The sequence below is a fragment of the Microtus oregoni genome, unplaced genomic scaffold (assembly GCF_018167655.1).
Source record: "Microtus oregoni isolate MIOR12 unplaced genomic scaffold, Mior012 000022F_ref0000154, whole genome shotgun sequence".
Lineage (NCBI taxonomy): Eukaryota > Metazoa > Chordata > Mammalia > Rodentia > Cricetidae > Microtus > Microtus oregoni.
Window position 1 is genome coordinate 34,937,117 of NW_024543081.1, and position 25,062 is coordinate 34,962,178.

The 25,062-nt window shown below is 45.2% G+C and overlaps 1 protein-coding gene and 1 long non-coding RNA gene across 2 annotated transcripts in view; one reads left to right on the top strand and one right to left on the bottom strand.

The window, feature by feature from the left end:
* The first annotated feature begins 659 nt into the window (after positions 1–659).
* LOC121461122 lies at positions 660–17,793 on the top strand. The gene is made up of 3 exons (XR_005976161.1): positions 660–683; positions 16,353–16,496; positions 17,710–17,793. It is a non-coding gene; the product is annotated as an uncharacterized LOC121461122 (long non-coding RNA).
* The window catches only part of Deptor (DEP domain containing MTOR interacting protein), a 135,566-nt gene continuing 115,150 nt past the window's right edge, over positions 4,647–25,062 (bottom strand). Inside the window, exon 9 of the mRNA XM_041671922.1 lies at positions 4,647–10,831. Coding sequence (XP_041527856.1) covers positions 10,703–10,831 — 129 coding nt within the window. The 3' untranslated portion in view covers positions 4,647–10,702. The remainder of the gene's footprint in view (positions 10,832–25,062) is intronic.

The following is a 25,062-nucleotide window of genomic DNA, read 5'->3' on the forward strand; positions in this document are numbered from 1 at the left end:
TCTCCGATCTGGGAGTTTCCCTGCTTACTGTTTAACTAGCCTTGATGTTCCTGTGTCAGACCCGTTCCTGGACTAGCGGGGCTGGGCTTAAGGACCACTTGTCTGATTCTTCAGCCTGCACAGCCGCAGAAACATACCGATCTTATATAATCTGCCCTTGCTCTGTCTCGCCAGCCCTACCCAGACACCGTCAGTGTTACAGTAACAGCAATCCAGACAGAGCCCAGGCCGTCAGAGACTCCGCCCCTTCTGACTGGACCGCAAGGTGTCCCTCTCCACCTTCGCGAAGCCTTTGTTAGGAACTGGTCTTTGTGGACCCAAGCATGGCAGAGTTCCAGAAATGGGTTTAATATTTAACCCCAAGGAAGCAAAGGACATAGGGCATGAAATACACAGAGAGAGTCACACAGTATGAAAGGCAAAAGAGTTGTCAAGTCTGGAAGGAAAAAAAAGGGAGACGATTTAGCCAAGTTCTTTCCCGAGCGAGTCCTTATTTTGCTGGCTGCGTGGTCAGACGCTCCCAGCAAGCAGCAGCCTGCGCTTCCACTTTCTGACCACAGAAAGCAAAGCTTGCATGCATGAACAGAAGCCCTGGCAGCAGTGCGGCTTACGTCACCTCGGCATGAATCTCCAACACCTCCAGCCGCGGAGGCCACCCCAGGAAGAATGATGTCTCAACTAAGGTGTGTTCAGTACAAGCAACTTCTTTGTAATCAAGACAAATTCCCCGAAGTGTCCAGAGACTATAGCTGTAGGATAGACTACGGGGCAACTGTACACATGTTAATTACTTTATTGCTTTTCTAAGAGGCCATAAAACTCCTCAGAGTCTGATGCAGCAGGAAATAGTCTCGCTGTGCACCTTGTGGAATTGTTTTACATGGGACTTTAAAGTATTTGTTTAGTGTGTATATGTGTGTGGGTGCACCCGAGTCAGGATGCCGGTGTGTATGGAGGTCAGAGGACAACTTAACAGCAGTTGCTTCTCTCCTTCTACCACATGGGTTTTATGGGGGCGGTAAGGGGATCAAAATCAGTTGTCAGGGTTGGCAGCCAGGCTCTTTAGTGGCTGAGTTACCTCACTAACCCCGCATTTGAAGTTTTAAAGCTTCCTTTCGGTTAGTTATCTCCACGTTCTTTTCGATTTTAGCCGATTAAGATTTGAATTCTGACAACATGGTGGTGGCCTGCCTGCAATCCCAGTATGTGGTGTGGAGAAGGAGTAGGGGGGTCAGGAGTTGATCTTCGGCTTCACAGCAATTTTGAGGCTTGCCTGGGCTACGCGAGAACTTACCTAAACCACCACCACCAACAAACCAACGACAACAGGGGCTGGAGTGTTTAGAGCACTGTAGCACACCATGCTCACCTGCGCTCTATGGGCTACCATACAGTTCGTGAACCGGGCAAGGGGCTGGAGATTGAAACACACAAAGACACATAGACAGAGGCATGGGTCATCCTTCATACCAGAATGCTCCCTTTATTGTGTCCAGGGGCAACTTACATAGGGATCCTTAACTGATAGCCATGCCCCAGCCAAATGCACCAGAAACCACTCCCCTGCCATCAGGAAGTCCTGAATGTCTCGTGCTCAGAGCAGAAAGCATTACAAGTTGTTTACCAGAAATTCGGGATCACAGCTGTTGGGGTTCACAGCTCACAACAGCTCACAATTGTCTCAAACTCCAGTTCCAGGGAGATCCAATGCCTTCATCCAATGCTTTCTTTCGACCTCTTGGGGCATCAGGTATGCATGTGATGTATGCAGGCAAAACATTTATACACATAAAAATAAAATTTCAAAATCTGAAATAACTGAAAACAACAGCTTAAAAAACCTCTATAGTTCAAAATAAGTATACCAAAATTACTAATATAACTGCCTAATATTTTAAACATTTTGAACAATGGAAATTTTAAAGCTGCCAAAATCCTGTGTGTTGATGGTTAAGACACTTAAATACAACCCCCTCTGGACAGGTGCTTTGGAGTATATATTGCTGAATTTCTATTATATGTCTCTCTTCTCTCAATGCCTGTGCTTACCTATGTTAAAGCCTTTTTCCTGTGTGTATGTGTGTGCATTTGTATTCACGTGTACATGTGTGTACAGGGGCCTGCAGAGGTCAGAGGTCAAGTTTGGGTGCTGTTCTTTAGGATCCACCCTTCTTTGTTTTTTGAGACTGTTCCTCAATTGACTGGGAACCAGCCACACAGACCAGGCTGACTCACCTGGGATCTGCCTGCCTCAGCTTCCCAGCAATAATAGTTTCACTGCTATAAGATTACAAGCACAAGCCACTGTGCTTTGGCTCAGGTGCTGACCCTTATATGACAAAGAACTTTACTCTAAAAATTATAAATAAACTCCAACTCTGTTTTGCACTGATTTATCCCCAAATTCTTTTCTGTGTTCTAAAAATCTGAGCTCTCCACTAAGTTGAGGTCTCTGAAAGAAAATGCCTAGGCAGCCCTTGGGCTATAGTTCTGTTCCCGGTCACACTTAGAAGGTCTGTTGGCCAGAGAATAGATAATTTGTGATCAGAAATGTATAAATTTGCAAAATATAAAATAAAATAAATGAGTACAAACAGCTGGAAAAAAAGTTTGATGCCAGATAAAAATCTAGTAAATCTGGAATATTACACCAAACCTGATGACCTTAAAATAAAGATCATTAACCAGGCGGTGGTGGCCCTTGTCTTTAATCCCCAGGAGGCAGAGGCAGGAGTTTGAGGCCAACCTGGTCTACAGAGTGAGTTCCAGGACAGGCTCCAAAACTACAGAGAAACCCTGTTTTGAAAAGATCCAAAAACCAAACCAAAACAAAACCAAAAGAAAACAAACAAAAAACAACCCCCCCCAAACTAAAGAAGACAAAACAAAAAATAAATTCCATAGTCACCCCTGTGTCTTCTTTAGATAAGAGGTGAAAAGAATATAGTTCAATGGAAATTACTAGAAAATGCAACAAAGTAAAACAATGTATATTGTGTGGGGTCCGCATTCTTGAGCCAGGTAGGGCTTTACAGCACTTGACACTTCTACTTTCTCTTTTGCTCTTGCTGGTAACCCCTGCTGGCCTCTAAATTCATGGCAAACACCCACTCAACCTCAGCGTCCTGGAATACAGGCTTGAGCCAACGTGCCCAGCCACGTGATTCTGTAATACCTGATCCCTGGAGTAAAGACTTCTAGGAGACAGGCCTACAGGTGAGCTTTGAAGGGTGAGACAGAGGATGCAGGACAGGACTCCAGTGTTCCTAGAGGATGCAGGGACACGCCTCCAGCGTTCCTAGATGATGCAGGACACGCCTCCAGTGTTCCTAGAGGATGCAGGCACACGCCTCCAGCGTTCCTAGATGCAGGACACGCCTCCAGCGTTCCTAGAGGATGCAGAACACGCCTCCAATGTTCCTAGGGCCCACATTCAGACCCTAGAACCCAAGTCTTCAGTAAGATTTCTAGAATGAATGAATGAATGAATGAAGTAGATAAGTGACAGAAAAATCTAATGTCTTTTGTTTGACTTCTCATTGCATCTGAAAAGCCACTCTCCCCGACACCTGCACTTAATTTCCCAACACAGAATTATTTATCAGCTGACTGAGAAAATACATAATAAATTAGAAGCACAAGGTAACACCTGCCAACAATGACCTTCGCAATACGAAGTTCCCTCAGAAAGATTAAAGGTTTCGAAGACTGAGTAGAACTTCATGATTGTGAAGTCAAAATATTGCAATTTCCAGATCAAAATCATCCTGGGCTTTCTTTAGCCACGCTAGTCGCCATTTATCCCCAGTCTTTGTATCTGATCCTCCATCCTTTCATAAAAATTAAAAAAAAATGTTTATTTTGTTTCGTCTGCACCCCAGAAGAGGGCATTAGATCCCATGGGACTATAGTTTTAAACGGTTGTGAGCCAATATATGTATGGATGCTCGAATTGAACTCAGGACCTCTGGGAGAACAGCCAGTGCTCTTAACTCCTGAGCTATCTCTCCAGCTCCTGATTTTCCATCCTACAGTTTTCGGTAAAAACTGTGGAATGTAGCCAACCCCAAAGCTAAGAATGTCATCAGGTGGTCTGAGATCAGTTCCCTGCTTTATTGTAACCTGTAACTGCCTCCTGATATTCAGATCAAAGTCCTGAGTAAGGCTTTTGTCCTTTAAGATTTATTTTGTGGGCCTGAGTATATATGTACACATACATGCGTGTGCACGCACACACACACACACACACACACACACACACACCACACACAATACACCCATGTGTACGTGAGTGCCCCTTGTGCAGGCACCTGCAGAGGCCAGAAGCAGACTTGGGATCCCTAGGAACTACAGTTACAGGTGGTTGTCGGCTGCCTAGTGTGGATTTGTCACTCATAACTCAGATCAGAATAAATTCTCTTATTCCCTCTGGAGGACAATAGGGGTCAGTGGGTGAGCATCAGGCAGGCGAGAGGAAGCTTGGTAATGTAGTTTTCCTCCAGAAGACCTGCAGAGAATGCCTATCACTGAGCACACTCACAAGGGGACCTCAGGGTCCTTTACCAAGTAAGACAGGACCATGCTCTGTCAACCTAGATATTCAGCTTGAAGTGCAGGCCTTCTTTGGGCAAAAAGTGGCTAAAAAGTCATTTTTAATGCAACATTTATTTCATGCTATGCCCTTGTGTTTTCATACAATCATTTTAAGAATTACAGTACAGATTTAATAAAGATAGCAAATCACTCTCACCAAATTTTAAAATAGAGCTATATATTAGGTATTTTTAAACTCATTTAACAATCCTATATGTGATCTTTGACGGCGAACTTCATTTTGGCACACAGCTCTTTTGTCCTTTGGGGACTGTAATCGAAGAAGTATACATTCCACCTGAAGCTCAGGTGACAGAAAATCACGATTGATGGCAACAACCAATTTCACCCAGCCAGCCACATCAAAGTACCCTGGGGTTATTCTGCTCATTTATAGGCAAAGAAAAACAGACTTCTCAGCAGCCTGCGGAGAAGAGCCAGTACTGACAGTTTAAAGCAGGCCTCGGGAGTGGATCATCTCACCAGACCTTTGAAAGTTTGGAAACTCAAGACTCCTGTTTGAATGGCAAGCAGCGATATTCTTAACCTTGGTGTCTGTCCTTCCAAAAGAAGCCAGCTGTCACCAATGGTGTAAAAGTCCATCACGGCACATTTAGGTGAAGATGGCTTGCCTTCCTCATCTTAACTACCGTCTCTTGATCTTAGCCTTAGTTATTATGCCTTTGGGGTATCACATGTAGTCCAGGCTGGCCTTGGATATGGCCAGTGCTGGGATCAGAGGGGTGAGATCCTAGACCTGATAAATTATTCTTTAGATAGGGTCTCTGTGTGAGCCCAGGATAGCCTAAAACTCTTTTCTCCAACATGAGTCTTCTCCTTGTGCTGGGTCACCACATCTAGTTGTAATTAAACCTCAGGAGGCAGAAACGGACCAGAGGACAATAGCGCCGTTTTCATTTCGACAAAAGATGGTCTTCTAATTTGCACATACAGTGCTAATTACAGAACAAAACTGTCTTCCTTCCCATCATTAAAGCATAAAACATTGTACACATTCTTCCACTAGAACAAGGAAAAAAAAAGAAGAAAAAAAACATTGTACACAGACATCTAAAAAAAAGTTTAGAATATTTTGTCTAGTTTTGTTTTGTAGGCCAAGTCTCTGTAGCCCAGGCTGGCCTTAAGCTCATGGCAATTCCCCTGCCTCAGCTTCCCAAATGTTAGAATTATAGGTGTGAGTCATCAAGCCTGGCTTTGAAAATATTTTTTCAGGGAACAAGAAGGAAAACGTCCAAGGTGTGTAGGTAAGTTATATCAGGCAGTAGGTGTCATTTCCTCTTTGAAGATCACAGACACACCAATACACATGAAGACCAAAATAACTGAAAACAGGCATGGTAGCTCAGGCTTGTAATTCTAGTCCTCAGGAGGTTGAAGCAGGAGGATGGTTGAGTTTGAGACTAGCCTGTGCTATATATAGTACATTCCCAGCCAACATGGCCTACATTCAGAATAAGAATTTGAAACAAACAAACAACAATAAAAGATGATATTCCCTTCCCTTCCCAGACACCAGGTACTGCTTTGATTTTTGAGTACATCATGCCATAGGCCTGTTTCAGCTCTACTGCAACAGGGCTGGATGACAGGAGACTCAGAAGGCATAAAGCTCAAACTCCATCCTGAAAAGTTTCATGAGTTTGGGTATAACACAAGACCGTTCTATACCTCATTTGTTAGTCAAATGAGATGATTAAACTGTGTTCTACATAGCACATGGCACTAACATTTTAGGTCTACAGACTCTGAAAATATCATTAGAAATCAGACTTCATTGACACTCCCACCCAATGGTTGGATACGAATTTGGACCCAGAGATCCTAAAGCTTTCAATAACTACCTTCAACGAGCAATGACTGCTGTTTTTTGCATTTACTTTTAGAGATTTGAAAATGGCCACAAAGTCCATGTAAGTCTTCTCATAAAAGATGGTGTTTATTTCCCCACTGGAATTCTCCTGGATTCTGGGCTAGTTTTATTTTTTTAATTACTTGAGTGTATATGGATGTTTTGCATGCATGTAAGGTTGCATGGACCCCCTAGAACTATAATCACACCAGTTGTGAGACATTATGCGGTGCTAGGAATCAAACATGTGTTCTCCGGAAGAACAACCTGTGTTGGCTTTTTGTTTGTTTGTTTTTGTTTTGCTTTTTTTTTTGTTTTTTGTTTTTTTCAAGACAGCGTTTCTCTGTGTAGCCCCTTGCTGTCCTGGAACTCACTTTGTAGACCAGGCTGGCCTTAAACTTATTGAGATCCGCCTGTCTCTGCCTCCCAAGTGCTGGGATTAATGGCATGCACCACCGTTGCTCAGCCACAACCAGGCACTGCACTATCTATCCAACCTAGAGCTACTTTTATGACTTGCTTTGGTTCTCAAAACGATGTGAACCATTTTGGGGTTTTCGATTTTTAATCCAAAGAAGAGAAGGCTGTAGATTCTTTCTAGATTATTTGGGGTTACATGACCTGGAACTGTGGCAATTCAACTTGGAGCAAAGGCAACCTGGAGACAAGATACATGAAGCCATGTGTATTAGACAGTTATCTATGTCTATAACAAGGTACCTCTGACAATCAACTGATAAAGTGTTGCCTTTTTGGGGCAACTTTTCAGATTTGGCCCACATTTTTGGGTCCCAACAAGAAAGGGGTTATTTTGGCTCACAGGGTTTGACTAGTTGACCTCATTGAGATCTATGGTGAGTTAGTGCATTGTGTGGGAGCAGATGGTGAAACCAAACTGCTAACTCATCTCATGGTCAAGAAGTTAAAAAAAAAAAAAAAGGAGAAAGGGCTGGGGCCCCACAGTTCTGCTGGCAAACTCCCAGGTACCTGTGGTTCGCTCATGAGGTCCTACCACTTCCTTGGGTGTCTTAGACAGTATCTAATATGACCCAGCTTGGCCTCCAACATGTTCTGTGACCAAGGCTATCATTGAACTCCTGATCCTCCTGCCTCTACCTCCCAAAGGCTGAGAGGTGGGCAATGACACTGTAAATGTCATTTTGCTCTCATAGAGGATAGGATGGGATTTACGGGTCTGAAGGCATTTGGAGAACATAGGGAAGGAAATCTTTGGGGACCTGGAAAAGATTTCTCTAAGGAGATGACATCCAAAGAAAGTAATGAGAATAATTTCTCCTGGGCAAAGAGGGAGAAATAACATCCTAGAAATAAGATACCATGTATGCAAACATTGAATGAGTAAAACAAGGTCCTGGGGGCCATTGCAGTATCTATATTTACTAATTATTATGAGACTGTGTGTGTGTGTGTGTGTGTGTGTGTGTGTGTGTGTGTGAGAGAGAGAGAGAGAGAGAGAGAGAGAGAGAGAGAGAGAGAGAGAGACCTTAACTCAAGGTCAAAAGATATTTGCTGAGGTGGCAAATGTCCTTTGGCACCTGACCTTTAAACTGGGGATGAGAAGAGCCAAATAAACCAGTTAAAGTGTTCTTCGCTCTCTCCCTGATGGCTAGAAGGAGAGGTTGTGTGGAGTACAGAGAGGTGCTTCCACGGGTGTTCAGTTTGGCTAAAGGGAAATTATAGGATCTCGGGTTCAAGACAACCCAGAAACACCTAGGACAGAAAACAGCCGAGACTCCTCTGTTGGGGTTTTAATGCTATCCGAGTGCAGGGCTGTGAGCCTGTAATCCCACTTAGGAATTGAGGAGCAGGAGCTTGACACTGTCTCAAAAGAAACAACAAACACAAATGAAAGCCACGTGATAAGGTCTACAGAGTTGCTGGGCTGTTTTGAACATATGATGAACCATATGTCGGTTTCTTCATCTATAAAATGGGTGATGACGGTATTGACCTCTCAGGCCAATAAAAGCAAACAAACAAACAAACAAAAACCCATGAAGTCTTCAAGAGCCCTGAATATAAAACCTCTAAATAGGAAGTCTGCGGCAGACAGGCAAAGGGGCTTTAGCATCAGAGAAATGGGCTGTGGTTATGTAGTTATCACAGGTGCTTGAACTTAGAGACCATTATTGAATCTCCTCAGTCCTAGTGTCCCCATCTAAAAATGAGGGTGACAACAGCTATCTTAAAAGGCTGTGACAGGGAATTAGGAGAGCATAGACATTAAATGCCACAGCAGAGAGCCTTGCTCGTAGCATAAGTGTACTCACGCGGCATCTTTTTCAGACATAGATGGGTAATATTAGTGTCAGCTATCCCATAGCGCTTCAAAATCCTATTTTCTTACCAAAGCTAGAAAAGTTGGATTAGCATATATATGCTAGTAAAATGTATTCCACCAGTACGAATACATGATGATCACCTCCCACTAAGAAATTACTGAGGCATAACAATTATTTTGTTAGCCAGGCGGTGATGGCGCACGCCTTTAATCCCAGCACTCGGGAGGCAGAGGCAGGCGGATCTCAGTGAGTTCGAGGCCAGCCTGGTCTAGAAGAGCTAGTTCCAGGACAGGAACCAAAAAGCTACAGAGAAACCCTGTCTTGAAAATCAAAAAAACAAAACAAAACAAAAAAAAACCCAATTATTTTGTTAATGCATAATAAGAAAGCAGCCTCTGTTCAAAATTGTATGCAAAATGACTCTTCGTTTGGTAGTCTGAGGACTATCCTTTCCATACCAATACCCTGAATATATCCCCCGCCCCTCCTGGTATACAGGGTCTCCTATATCTCGGGCTCACTTTGAACACCTGATCTTCCTGCCTCCACTTCCTGGGTGCTAGGATTACAGGCACAGGCTACCATGTCTGATTCTCTGGGAGTCTTTTCTAGATCAAGGAAACACACACAAGGGAGATGAAGAATTCCAACACAAGACAGAGGCGGCAGTGGCAAGCAGACCTTAAAAGGAGCAGCACGTCCCATGACATTAGAAGGCTTGCAAAAATCCAGGCTAAGAAGGCGTTTTGAATCTCAACCTTGTTGCACTGGAGCCGAATCCCTTAAAAGCGGATCCTGGCAAAGTGCAATCTCAGCAGAGGTTTGACTTTGAGTCTTCCATAGGCACGGACAGACCTCTTTGCTTTCACACCCGTAAGACTTAAAATGAACCCCAGAAAGCTGCTGGAGCAGATGTATGGGGCGAAAGAGAACAGAGGGTCACGCTGCTGTGAGCATTGTCTCCTTGCCCATCCCCACCACCCGGGGCACGGAGGTTTGTTTTATTATTTATTGATGCCATACCTGAAACAGGTTAAGCTGAAAATTAAGGAGAAGTCAGTAGCCAGGGGAGACCTAGCAAGCCCCACCACCCTAGTAAGAAGATTTAAATAGAGAGGAAAAAGTTACTCCGCGATGATGGCTTTTACGCTGTTGAATGCTTAAGAACCTTTGTGGAAATTCTTGTTAGCCGGTCACATCCCTAAGGATGTCACTTTCACTTTAAGACAGTGAAATCTAGGCTTATTTAACAGCCTCAGGCTAATTTTGGTGAGAAACCTTTTTTGTTAATGTGGAGGTCTCACTATGTTGCCCAGGCTGGCTCAACCACCAGAATTCAAGCGATTCTCCTTTTTCCCCCCATGCCCTAAGTATTCAGGACTGTAGGTGCTGTTTCATTATCCCTGCCACCAAAGAACAATAGAAATGACGTAAACTATATAATAATCATTCTTCTGAAAATGGCATTTTCCCATGTTGCTATTTCAGCAACTTTCTGCAACCATGGAAACCAATGGTCAAGGACTATGGACTGGGCTCTAGTAAGGCAATCCCACCCCAAAGGGAAATTGTTTGGCTATTGTCATCTACGTTGGCATGAGCCCATGCGTGTGCATGCGCGTGTGAGCGCACACCGTTTTTGAGAGGGGCACTCACACTGTGAGCTGAGACTGGCCTTGAACGGGCAGCACTGCTCCTGCCATGGCCTCCTGAGTATTGGGATTATAGACCTGAGCCACCACACACCATGCTGTGGTTTTTTTTTTTTTTAAAGATGTGTTACCCAGTCCTTCCACATTCAAACACTGCATGAAATTCATGGTGTGCATGGACAGAGAAAAGATCTGTACGTCCCAATTATCCATTTGTCCGGCTGTCTTGTCACGTCATTGCTGTGTGGTCCTGGGACAGGGCACCAGCGGGGACGTCCCTGTGCTCAGCAGTCTAACTCCTCCATGACTTCCATGACGATGGTCCGTGGGCCTGTCAGAATCAGGTTGCTCACGGTGCGGTAGTCTACATTCAGCACGTTGAGCCCGTTGACAGAGACAACGAACTGGCAGACCTGGAGGAGTGAGGGAAGGAAAGAATGTCGGCTTGAGTTGGGGTGTAGCTCAGTGAATGAAACGCCTACCTGGTATGCCCATCATCCCAGCACTTGAGGGGTAGTGGGAGGTTCAGAGTGGTTATTCTAGGCTACATAAAGAGGCTAACCTGGGGTAAATGAGATCCTGTCTCAGATACACACACACACACACACACACACACACACACACAGATGGACAGACAGATAGAGAGAGCAGATAAAGCAGAATAAAAAGAGGGATGCTCAGGTTTTAAAGTATCCACCATCCAAGCAGGAGGACTAGAGTCTGGATCCCCAGGAACCCATGTGCAGTGGTTTCAATAAGAATGGCACCCATAGGCTCATACATTTGAATGCTCAGTCACCAGGGACTGACACTGTTTAAAAGATTAGAAGGATTAGGAGGTGTGGCCAGCCTGGGCTACATCAGACTTGGTTTCAAACAAGAAATAAAAATAAATAAGCAGTCCTCATTTGTAAAATCAATAGGTAAAAAAATGTATATCTACACAAGTTCAATCACACAGCGAATTTAAAGCATTCTGGAAGATACCACACAAATGCTGGGTTTACTAACTCCTCACTTTTTAAAAATGGTCATTTCCTAGCCAGTGGTGATGGCATATGCCTTTAATCCCAGCACTCAGGAGGCAGAGGCAGGTGGATCTCTGTGACTCTGAGACCAGCCTCGTCTACAGTATGAGTTCCAGGAGAACAGCACTACACAGAGAAGCCTTGTCTTGCGGGGGAAGGGGAGTCATTTCCTTCACATGTAAGTATAATGTAGTAAGCAGAATCATATTTCTTCAGTGACCAGGAACCTTGACACTTCTGTTCCTTGCCTTTGTTGCTGGGGTGTCTCACACACCATCACCATTTCTCCTGTCCCATCCCCAAAGTTGGTCATCAAGAATTCAGGGCACATCTTAAGTGTAATCAGCAGTCAAGGTCATGGTGATAACGGGGTCACACTGCCAGATCACAACTCACCCAGAACGGAGCCATGAACACTTGTGGGGGCATTTCCCACTCAGACCTAACTAGGCCATTGCCTTTGCTTTCCTCTGCCAAAGAATGAGAGGAATGCCACCCCTCCCACCCAGGGTGCTGGACTCCAGATCTGTGTTCTTTCCTCCAAAAGACTGTCTTTGTGCTGCTACACGGGAAAACAAGAATCGCCAGCCAACCCTCCACAGGCTCCGGGATAATTGTGTCTCTGAATCACACCACGGTCATGTTAGTCATTCGGTCTTCACCACAATTATGCTGACATCCCACACCGCTTGTCTTAAGTAGCCAACATGTGAGCGTTGGGGAGTGTTAGGGACGTCACAGAGAAATTTAACTGGAGTCATGCTTCTCGGGGACAATGTGGAAATCCCACCAAACCAGTTCGGATGGCTACTGGCTGGTAGTCCCTTCTAACTTGGGCAAGTGACCTTTCATATGCCACAGCCCTTCATTTAAATATTAATTTTAAAGTTAATTAAAATTTATTTGTATGTGCATGAGTGTGCCAGCATGGGTTGATGTGCATAGGTGCCCAAGAAGTCCTGAAGACAGATCCCCTAGATCAGGAGTTATAGGTGAATCCCCCAGAGCTGGAATTACAAGCAGTTGTGAGCTTGGTGTATACGCCTGGAATCAAGGCTTGGTCCTTCTGCAAGTGCTCTTAACCCAGAGCCATCTCCCCAGCCCCACCACAGCCCTTTCCACTTCCTGCTTTTTCTTACCACTTAGCTGATGGCCACCTGAGTTTGAAGAGCCTGGCTAGGCAGAGGAAGTGGCTGGAAGCTTCAAAGACGGAAAGACATCTTAATAGTCTCCTGCTAAAGGACTGTACTTCTGGGCTTCCTCTGTGAGTGACTGAAGGCATTTCCACCCTATAAGGGCCGACAGACCATCCCCTGCTTGTAGGTATTTTCACCATCGGCACACTTGGGTGACAAAGACGCCCCCCCTCACTGTGACTAAACATGGTCCCACCTAAGGTCAAACCAATCCTCTCATTTTTTTCTGCCTTCCATTTCTCTACATCTGTTTTTCTTTTCTTTTTCTATTAAATCTAACCCATTTATCCACCAAATAATAAAAGAGAAATACAACTTAATATATCCATACTCTGTGATATCATTTAGCAGCAAATGAGAACAAGCTGTAAGACAAACAGGCAACAGTAACAACAAAACAGTGGGAAACTTTATAATAAATTCCACCACTGATTGTAAATCTCTCTCTCTCACACTTTTCTTTTTCTGTTTTGAGACAGCGTCTTCAGCTCAGGCTGGTCTTGAACTCCCTGTGTAGCAGAGGATGACCATGAACTTCTGACAGTCCTTTCTCTACCTCCAGGTACCAGAACTACAGGCCTGAGCTGCCACGCCCATCTCCCTCCCCCAACCTTAATCCAGGAACTCCTCTGTGTCTCATGTGGTTACGCCCATGAGGTTTCCATCCTGCAGCCACTCTGCTCCAGCCACATAGGAAATCTTTTCAAAGGTTCCCCATGCCTCAGTGCAGTGTGGATAGAATCCGAGCAAGGCAGCCGCCTTCTTCACTCATGGAGCCGTCATATCCAGGCTTGGCCTGTGGGACTCAGTCTCCTAGGTTGCCCACTCTGGGGATGAGTAACATGAGAAACTTTATTCCGAGGTCCCAAAGTCTTCCCTACTTCTGTCCTTGGTCAACCATGGGCCACGTGACTTGCTCTTTATTGTCCTGTGCATCTGCTAGCTCCCAATTCACCCTAACTCCCGTCTTTAGGGAGCTGTTTTCCTTCGCTGGCAGCGCACACAATTGCAAATAAAATCCCTCTGAGGGAACTGAACGTCAGAGGTCAGTGTTCAAGGTCATATGACTAAGGGCTATGCCTGGAATTTGGGCTTCAAGTGACTGAGCATCTTTATCGGGATACTAAGTTATAAGGAAGATGTACACATCTGTGTAAAGCAGAGGACCGTGTGTGTGTGTGTGTGTGTGTGTAAGATATGCACATTGACTCGACATCCCATGTGTTGTAAATCTGGCAATCTGCCATTCTGTTTTTCAGTTGCCATCTTGCCTTTCAGCGACTAGGCAGCAGTTCACATCATCACCTTTTTGCAAAGCAGCATGTGCCCCTTAAAGGCCCGAGCATCCCCAGATCACTCTCTCTGTCTTGTTCATTCTGCCCGTCTGCCTGCCTCTCTCTGTCTTTCTCTCTCATGTGCCCACTCCGCAATGGCCTGTCATTTTCGCATCCTTCCCCAATAAACCTCTTGCATTAGATCTGTTGTGTGTGGTGTGATCTCTCAGTGGCTCACGTTGGCTGAGCCAAAGGTTCCTATTTCTGACTGTCTTATATAACACCATGAACCAGAGTTCAAAGCGTTAGGTATCTTCCTCAATTGCTCGCCACCTTATTTCCCGAGATCAGATCTCTCACTGAACCTAGAGCTCACTGGTTTGGCTAAGCTGGCTGACCAGTGAGTTCTAAGCAGCCTCGTGTCTCTGTCTGTCCAGTGCTGGGGTTATAGGAATGAATAGCCAGCCACGCCTGGCTTTTGTACATGGGTTCTAGGAGTTGAACATAGGTTCTCACTGTTTATTCAGCAAGCTCTTTACTTTTTAAACCATGTCCACAGCTGTTGGTAGTGTTTTTTCCCCCCTCTATTCTTTAACTCTTAGACTTAAGCAGTCTCAGGTCTGCTCAAACACCTACAGTGTGGTGGTACACTCCCATAATCTGAGCTACTCAGGAGGAAGGATTGAGGGTTCAAATCCTGCCAGGACTGTAGAGTATGAATCAACCTCAAAAACCCAACAAGCAATGTGGATGTGGCATACACTTAGAATCCCAGCACGAAGGAGGTGAGGCGGGAGACTGGGAGCTTTAGCACACAGTGAGTGCACAGCCAGCCCAAACTACACGGAACTCTATCTCATAAAAGCTACAAGACAGCATAAAAATTAAAAAAAAAATGTATGATGTTGATGTTGAGGGTCTTTGAATTCCATAACAAGATTTTTATTCAAGTGAACCTGGATTAGAAAACAAGCAAGGGATCTCAGTTAGGATTTCTACTGCTGTGATGAAACACCATGACCAAAAGCAAGCTGGGGAGAAACGAGTTTTATTTGGCTTACACTTCAGCATTGCTGTTCATCACTAAAGGAAGTCAGGACAGGAACTCAAACAGGACAGGAACCTGGAGGCAGGAGCAGATGCAGAGGCCTTGGAGGGTTGCTGCCTACTGGCTTGCTTTCCACAGCTTGCTCAGTAGGCTTTTCTTTCTTTTTTCTTTTCTGAGACTCTTTTCTTCTCATGTTGTAGACCAGGCTAGTCTTTGACTCACAGAGCTCTGCCTGCCTCTGTCTCTGCCTCTGCCTCCTGAGTGCTGGGAATAAAGGCGTGTGCCACCACCACCCAGTTTCAGCATGCTTTCTTATAGAACCCAGGAGTACACGTCCAGGAATGGTACCACCCATGATGGGCTGGCTCTCCCCATCAATAACTAACTAACTAAGAAAATGCTGGATCTTATGGAAGCATTTTCTCAATTGTTTTCCTCCTTTCAGCTAACTCGTGTGTGTGTGTGTGTGTGTGTGTGTGTGTGTGTCAAGTTGACATGAGCATAATCAGCACACCTGGTGAGATAGACCTGGGATCTACCACTTGGGAGGTTGAGACAGGAAGATGGCAAGTTTAAGGCCAATCTGGGCACTGTAGGGAGACAGATTCTGTCTCCAAAAAAGAAAAAGAATAAATAGAGGCTAACTATACTTGTCTACATTTAAGAAACAATTACCATACCTTCTCTAATATTCGAACTCGGGACTCACCAGGTCTACAGAACAAATCTGAAGCCAACTTGGGCTACACAGTGGGGCCCTATCTCAAACATAAACCCCAAACAAATACTAACAACAAAAAAAGGGGGAGTTGCTTTTCTGCTCCACTTTCTACTTATAAATATCACAATTACTTTCAAAAATCAGACGAGGGGCTAGGGAAATGGCTCAGTGCGTAGGAGTGCTTGCTGCAAAAGGGTGGACATCTGAGTTCAGGGGCCCAGCACCCAGGGAAGAGGTGGATATGGCCACACATGCCTGAGCTCTATTGTTGGGAAGGGACAGGCAGGGGGATGGTGGAGGCTTACTGGCCAGCCAGTTTAGAGAGAGAAAAAAAATCTCGTGGGCTTAGTGAGCTCCAGGTTCACTTCGAGATCCCGTCTCAAGAAATAAAGTGGAAAATGACAAAGTAGGACTCCTGGTGTTTTCTTCTGATGTCTGCATACATATGTATGTCAAACCTATGTATCATGTGCATACACACACACACACACACACACACACACACACACACACTCACTCATGCTCCCATGATCATAATTCTCTCCTTTTCCCAGTTCTCAGCAAAGAGATCACTTCTCACAACCACAAAACTGAGAGTTATTTCAAACCTTTTCCAAGAATAAAGAAAAAATGCCGTCCAAACCTTTCTCATGCTTATATCCTACAGGGTATTTTTAGAGTCTGGCTGTTGGAAAGACGTCATCTCTCCCTAAGTGGCCTCAATAACCGCTGTGGTTCGAGCAGTTTCTACATCCTGTTGCTAAATGTTCCAGATCATCCAGCTCCACAGGCTCCACTGTGTACACACGAGGTAACTCACGGTGACGGGTCTTCAGGTAGCATCCTTGGTACACCATGCTTTGCAAACCTAACACATATTACCGGTAACAGCAGGAAGCATACTTCCCGGGGGGAAATTCCTTGTCCTCTATGCTAAAAAGCACACATGTACGAACACACAGAATTCATGACTGCCTCCAGACGGGCCACTTTAGGAACACGATTTCTCCTTGCTGGGCTTCAAGCTGAGATGCCCGCCTCCTGGAAGTGATGGGGATTCTGGGAAAGCAGTTATGCTTTCCCTCTACTTTTAAGTATCTTTACCACACACACCTGTTTGCAAAGATCATATTGCAGTTGCCCAGTTTTCCGTAGTTGTTTGTATCTGTTTGTGTATGCACATATAGGGGAACAGTTCTGTGTGTGTATGTGTGTGTCTGTTTGCATGTGTGTAGGTGTGTGTGTCTGTTTATATGTGCATGTGTACAGAAGTCAGAGTCTGATGTCAAGTGTCTTCCTCAGCCACTCTCCACCTTATTGTTTTTGAGACAAGACTTCCCACTGAAACTGGAGCTCACTGATTCAAGCTAGATTGGCTAGGCAGCAAGCCGAGGGAGTGCCCCCCCCCCCCACCATCTCCACCTTTCTAGAGCTAGGATGACAGGCACAGTACTATGCCTGGCTTTTGTGTGGGTGTTGGAGATCCCAACTTAAGCATTTTTTTTTTCCAGCGGAGCCATCTCCCTGTCCCCTCCCCTCTTATTTTGAGATGTGGTGTCATGTAGCCTAGGACTTGAACTCACTAGTGAGCTCAGGCTGGCCCTGAACTTCTGATCCTCCTGCCTCGACCTGTGGTTGCACCCAGGGCTTCACGAACGCTAGGTAAGCACTGTGCTGACTGAACTTAACCCCCAGTCTCATTACCTGCATCAAGGATGCAGGGCTCTAACTTCCAAGGGAAAGGGTACAGACACATTTCCATTGAGACACAGAACAAAACCTTCTTGTGACAGACACATGAAGCTGGGGTGAGGATGCAGCTCTGAGTAAACAGGCTTAGGAGAGACATCCCGAGCAATGGCGCCGGTCCTTCTGAGTTAACGGGACGAAGGAAGCTGCACCAGGCACACTTCAGGGTGTGACCAAGTTGGGACGAATACCCAGGCAGAACTCCAGCCTTCCTTCAGATGGAAAGCCAAATTAAGTAAATCCCCCTGCCTCTCTCATCCCTCTCCCTGCACCAGGCCTGGCAGATGTGCCCTAATTCCCAGACTGATGGAGTGCCTGTGGAATTGTTCGATTATACACATGCTCATACTTGGCTGGAGCCCACCACAGTCATGTAGCTGTTTGACCTGAAGTGGGAGAGAGGTTGGGGAGAAACACAGCTCCGCCAGTGCACCGGAGTCTTCTCGGTACCTGGAAGTCGCCAGACACCAATACTCCCTACTCCTGATCAGACGAAAGATAAAACAGAAGTGAAAGAGCCTGGGGCTGGAGACATCGCTTGGCTGTTAAAGTACCCACTATTCTTCAAGAGGATCTGAGTTCAGTTCTCAGGACCCACATGGGAGTTCACAACTATCCTTAACTCCAGTTCCAGAGGACCTGATGCCCTTGGCTGGCCTCCGCTGATACTGTGTGTGTGTGTGTGTGTGTGTGTGTGTGTGTGTGTATCAGTGCACAGCCCTACACCCAGCAAACCACCCATATACATAAAATAAAAATAAATAAAATCTCAAAAGAGTCTTGTATTGATTAGTAAGCCTAATTAGGGGAAGCCTAATCAATAACACAGGGAAGCGGAGACAAGGCACTAAGTAAGACAGTAGGATGTGCTTAAGTAGCTCTGAAGTCCTCAGACATCATCCTGATCAAGGGACCATTAAAAGGGGACCAGCTTGGGGAGACAGCTCATCTGGGAAAGTGCTTGCTTTGCAAGCAGGAGAACCTGAGTTGCCCCCCCCCCCCGGGGGGCGTGGTGACATTTGCCATCTCAGCCTTGAGCGTGGAGACAGAAGGGTCTCTGGGACTTGTCAATTATGTTAGCCTGACTGCTAAGTTTCAGGCCAGTGGAAGACCCTTCTCAAACTAAGGTGGAGTCCACCCGTCTCCACATGCACACACAATCACCTGCACTCATGTGTGCCTCTATGCGTGTGCGTACACACGTGCACACACACACACACACACACACACACACACACACACACACATTTTAAAAGGCTCCGGTGATCCTCAGAACATAGATGTTAGCATGTTCAACCGCCATTGCTAAGAATGAGCACCCTAAGAAGTTTATCTCGGAGGCTTTGCTGGTCTCCTTCCTTCCTCCTTCTCCAGTGGGGGCTTCTCCACTCGTGACACTAAATTAGGAACCAGGGAGTTAATACCTAGTCTCAGACGGTTACCCCTGAACCAGGGAGTTAATACCTAGTCTCAGACGGTTACCCCTGAACCAGGGAGTTAATACCTAGTCTCAGACGGTTACCCCTGAACCAGGGAGTTAATACCTAGTCTCAGATGGTTACCCCTGAAGCTGGGAGTTAATACCTAGTCTCAGACGGTTACCCCTGAAGCTGGGAGTTAATACCTAGTCTCAGACGGTTACCCCTGAAGCTGAACATTACTTCCCTAAGTATGAGTTCCCCTATTGGATACATTGATACATTGAGAAGGAAGAAACATAAAAACCAAGCCAAACCAAATCAAACAACCCCATGTGTTTCTTTATAAACTTTAAAGCATTTTTATCTCTTAAAAAATCTTTTTCTTCCTTTTCCTTTTCTTTTGTTTTTAGAGACAGGGTTTCATTGTGTAATCCTGGCTGCCTGTCTTTGAACTAGCTCTATAGACCAGGCTGGCCATGAACTCACAGATATCCACCTGCCTCTGCGTCCTGAGTGCTGAGATTAAAGATGTGGGCCGACACCACCACCACCAAGATTAGTTGTAAATCTTGAGACATTGTCTTGCTCTGTAGAGCTGGCTGGACAGAAACTTGCTACCTAGACCCTGCTGGCTTTCAAACACACAGTATGCCTCTGCCTCCTGAGGTCTGGGATTCATTCACAGGGCCCTGCCCAGCCTTTCCTTCTCAAATCCTCCATGGGAAAAAGGAATCAATTTCTACTAAGTGACCACAGCATACCCAGTGACAGTGTCCCCAGCCTGTTGATCAATCACGTGCCAAGAAACAGACCAGGCACATGCTCTTATTAAATCTGTAAAGGAAATGTTATTCTTCTTAGGAATGTGAACTGAACCTTAGAACAATTTAAATCAATGACAGAATACAAGAGGCTCTCTTATGCATCAATGTGCGTAGGCTTATAGATGCTTTTTAAAGAAAAGTGTAGCCAAAAAGGTCATATCACAAAGCTAGAATCCAGCAAGGCACTGCAGTCTTATGATAGTAAAAGTACTAAAAAAAAAAAACAGAAACTGATCAACGCACGGCCATCTGCCATGATTAAGGTGGCTAAGCAAAAAAAAAAAAAAAAAAAAAAAAGATGCAAGATTCAATCCACAGGAAGACCTAATAGCCGATTGCCTATGTCTCTGACCAAAACAGTCCCACGGCATGTAGAGCAAAAGCCAAGGAACTCAAGATGGAGCAGGTAACTGAATAATGCTAGTTAAGACTGGCCTTTGATAACGGATAGAGAGGCAGGTAGAAGGGCAGGCTACATACACTTGGCACGTATCTGTACAGCATCTCTCCTCTCAGCTATGTACCTAGTCCTGCTGCCATAGCAACCAGTTCCTCAGCTGTGGTTATACTAGCAGGTCACACTGTAATAACTGCAGATATACACAATTTATATGTCTCTATGTAGAGCATACAACTGTTTTCACGGCCACCTTTGCACTTAGGTGAAAATTAAGTGCAAATTAACTTTCTCCCCTTCCACCTCCCCTCCCCCTCTCTCTGTGTGTGTGTGTGTGTGCGCGTGTGTGAGTGAGAGGGGAGGGGTGGTCTGGGAATGACTTTAAACTTCTGACCTTCTTAGCTCTGTCTTCTCAGTGCTGGGATTGTAGAAGTGAGTCACCATACTTGGCTTCCATTAGTGAAAATTTAAAGTAAACAGAGCTGGCCTTTGAGATGGCTCAGTGGCTGAAGGCACACGTGTGTGTGTGCACACATACACACATGCACACACCCATGCGTGTGCGTGCACACACACACACACACTTTTAATTTAAAACTAAGCAGAACAATCCATAAAGGGATAATGTTCCTGTCCATGAGGTGGTTACAAGAACAAAGGTGCATCAGAATTGAGACCGTAGAATTTTACTCAAAAATAATTCTTCATCATGAAATACTATAGAAAAGCAGACGGCAGACTTGCCAGCGAGCCATAATCCATTACGCGAATAGACTGTGATGTGTTTACACAGGCATCACATTCAAGGGTCCTGTTTAGGAGTTCCCCGTGCTGCTGTCCTGAACAAGCTGTTTGTTTTGGTGAGGAAGAGCCAGCACAGCAGAATAGAGTCCTCTCCAAAGCACACAAGATAAGAAAACTTGCAGCTGTGTGTTCAGCCACGTCAATCTTTCTGCCAAGTATGCAACTGGCCAGAGAGAGACTGGTGTGGGAGGTGGCAGATGGCCGGTTGTGCACAAACACAGGCTTCCCACTCCACAGAACCAGTCCTCCTAAGCTTTGTGCATGTAAGCATACTATAGGGCCCTGTGTGTCCCCCAGAGAACAGACTACACCAATGAAGGAAAGCGTACTGAAGGGTTATCTTTCACAAGAAAACAAGAACAGCAACATAAAGCTGCGCAAACCTTCTTCTTTCCGCAAACTGAGACGTTTGAAGAGCCTGCTGAATCTACACAGAATCTGCCCCCTTGCCCAAGCCATCACTATGCTTTAGATGCAAGTTCACTCCTGGTCCACTCGTCTCAGTGGGCAGGCACAGGTTTGTGGAACACTTGAAAGGAGAGGAGGGGTCTGAAGGAACCTAGACTCGGGATCCAAAGAACTTGGGATTCTCAAATCGAAAACAAAATCTTCCTGAAGATTCTCTATAAAGGATTGTAGCAGGAGAAAGATGTGGACACATTGAAGGTTCCTGCGATTGTCCTGTAGGTGACTAGAAGCATATCCAAGGTTAGCTTGCTTTAAGGGAAGACTGAAGTCTTAGGCTGAGATAAGTTTAACCCAAGGGCATAAAAGTGTTCAGTTGGCTAAAGGAGCAACAGATGAGTGTTACAACCACAGGATTCTAGGATCTTCTACTGAAGAAGGGAAGGAAATTTATCAACAGGGAGCCAGTTCTCACTCTTACACTCCCAGGCCCCCAGACAAACTGGCTTATTCTATGGATACAAAAAGTTGCTCAGAACTTCCCATGACTGGGCCTGTGTTATGGCTCAGTGGGTAGAAATACTTGTTGAGTCTAATCCCGGGAACCAAATCAAAGGAAGGAAGCGACTCCCAAAAGAGGTCCCCTGACATCTGCACACGTGCTCTAGCAAGAAAGTTTGGGTGTGACCACAAACACACAACCCAACCAGAGAAATAAATGGCTCAACATTTTTGTGTGGATGTGGCAGAGGGTCAGGAAATATATTCTCAACACACACAAGATCCGTCTTCCTCTCATAAGAATCTTTTACACAACTACCTGTTTGGTCTTAAAAAACCATTCATTTATTGTTGGGAGCTATAGATCCTGGGCCCCTTGATTTTCTTTGCCTGCATCAGATTCTTGCCTACAGCTGCTCTGAGCAGGAGGCCTGCAGCTGAAAAATCCCAAGAGCTGGGCGTGGCTAAGGAGCCCTATATAAGCTGTCCCTGAGCACAGTAAAGTTTGGCATTTGGCATTCTTGTATCAAGAATGACCTGTGTCCCCACCCCCCCCCCCCATATCTTTGTGTGTCTCTGTCACTGTGTTTTTAAGTCTCCAGGTGTAGTTCCCAGCTCACATAAGGGCGCTACAGGACTGCCCACGTTCGGGTTTTTACAATTTATTAAATTTATTTATTAAAAATAAAAAACACAGTACTTATGCTTTTTTTCCTTAATTACGGTTAAGTTTCCAGTGCTGAACACTTACTATTAACAAAAATTAACATAACAGAAAATTTAAAAGATCAATTATTAGACAAGGTGCAGGCTGCTCATCAGATCATTCATTATTCAATAGCTTGATTTTTCAAAACTACAAAGTATTTCCATGTATGATTTCACTCACAAGGGGTAAGTTGCAGTGTATTGCTGACATTTTCCGATCTCCAGGGGCCCTGCCCCCGTGCCCGCCAAAACCTTGACCCCTCCTCTGAGAGGGCAAGATAGCCCTCAAAACCTTGATCACTCCCTCAAACTGCTCCCTGGAAAGTCTCTGTGTGCCCTCCCCCCCCAACTCCCATCACATTTGTGGCTTCCCGGTTTCCCTCGGGACCATCAGAGAGCTCAGAAATCCCATTAGGCTGGGTGGTGGTGGCGCACGCCTTTAATCCCAGCACTTGGGAGGCAGAGGCAGGCGGGTCTCTGTGAGTTCGAGACCAGCCTGGTCTACAAGAGCTAGTTCCAGGACAGGCTCCAAAACCACAGAGAAACCCTGTCTCGAAAAAGCAAAAAAAGGGGCTGGAGAGATGGCTCAGAGGTTAAGGGCATTGCCTGCTCTACCAAAGGTCTTGAGTTCAATTCCCAGCAACCACATGGTGGCTCACAACCATCTGTAATGAAGTCTTCTGGCCTGCAGGCATATACACAGACAGAATATTGTACACATAATAAATAGAAAGAAAGAAAGAAAGAAAGAAAGAAAGAAAGAAATCCTATTAGACCTGGATATCCTTGAACTCAGCTCGGCTCGGCTCGTTGTCATTTAGCTTGATTGGGATTTTTGCATCGACAGAGAGCTTGCATTAGGAAAACTCCTAACACGGGTGAATTCTATCGTCTTTATGGCCTGTTTTTAATCCACCATGATGGTGTGTCAATATGGACCAAGAGCAAACCTGCGTTAGAAGGTGTGAGCTGAGGGCACACGTGGGCACAGTGGAGACACAGAGCAGTGCCACAATCTACCTGGTGATGGCGGCAGTGCGATTTGATGAAAATATCTCTTCTAGTCAACGAGACTGAAACTTTTGCTAGACTTCATAGCCAAGTTAATAATACACTTGGGGTCACTTGAGACTTAAAACTGCGATTCTTCCCTGTGCCCCTCCTGTTTGTCTGACCCACCTTAAAGAGAACAATGTAACAACCAGCCTTACTTGCCTTGGGTTTCCCAGGCAATGATTGTTTACACCTTAAACCAATGCATAGCTTAAATCCTAAATTACGTACTTTTACAGGTCCCTGACCCAGAGAAAGCAATGCACGAGTGTATATATATATATATACGGTTAGGATAATAATTTCCTGAACACAGCCAACAAGTCAAAGGTGACCTTATAAAACAAATAGTCCATAAACGCTGGAGACAGCATATTTATATATTACTTGATAATATTTTTACCGTTATGTTTGCTTTTCTGAGTGCTTCTGGACTGGAGTCAGTAGACAGCTTTCCCCCCATTAAACCCTGTTAAAGATGGCTGTCAAACAGCCTTCATTCTTTGCCTATGTGACACTTTCTGCGCTGTCCAATAGAGGGCAAAGCCGTTGTTAGCGACAAGGCAAACATGGAGCAGGCGTGAGGCATACGATACACAGATTACAAACAAGTCAGAAATGACAGGCTACAGTCGGACGACACCAGGAGAGAAGCAGGGAATTCTAACTTGGACTCACCCTTAGTCAAACTAACCCGAGAAGAAATCTGAGATTTCATTCCTTCGTGCGATGCAGATACATTTTGGTGCCCAGTGTGAGGAATCTCTAATGCATTTAATCTATGTAGGTGAGGGGTTTATGATTGGCTTGTGTCATTAAGTGTTGATTTTTTTTAATTACATTTATTTACTTTGGAGGGGGACATGTGTGTGCCACTGCACACATGTAAAGGTCAGAGGTTCCTTTTTCCACCATGTGGGTCTAGCGGATTGAACTCAGGTCACCAGGTTTAGCGGAAAGTTTACCTACTGAGCTATCGTGCTGAACCTGTTCCTGACTTTCTGGGACAGGGTATATCTAATACGATCCAGGCCGGGTTAGAATGTCTTGTTTAGTGAATAACCTTCAACTCTTAATCTTCCTACTCTCAAGTGCTGAGATTGCAGGCTCGCAGCACAATGTGCCCTTAGCTCTAGTTGGAAATGATGTGGCTGGGCAAGGGAGAAGATTACAAGTGGTAACGGCCCCATGGTAATCTGGTTTATGGTGTGGTAAGGATCTGTGGTAGGAGGCAGACCTCTGGGCACACCTGGGAGGGACTGCAGGGACTATGGTTACCCTTTGAGAATGGCTCTGAGGGATTATCTTGACTGGGTTTATTTTATTATTATTATTATTATAATTTTTTTTTTTTTTTTTTTGGTTTTTCGAGACAGGGTTTCTCTGTGGTTTTGGAGTTGACTGGGTTTATTGAGGTAAGAAGACCCGCCCACTGGGGGTGGCACCATTCCCTAAGAAGGGCGCTCTGAACCTGGCCAGAGTGGCAAAAAAGGATCTGAGCACCAGCATGCCTGC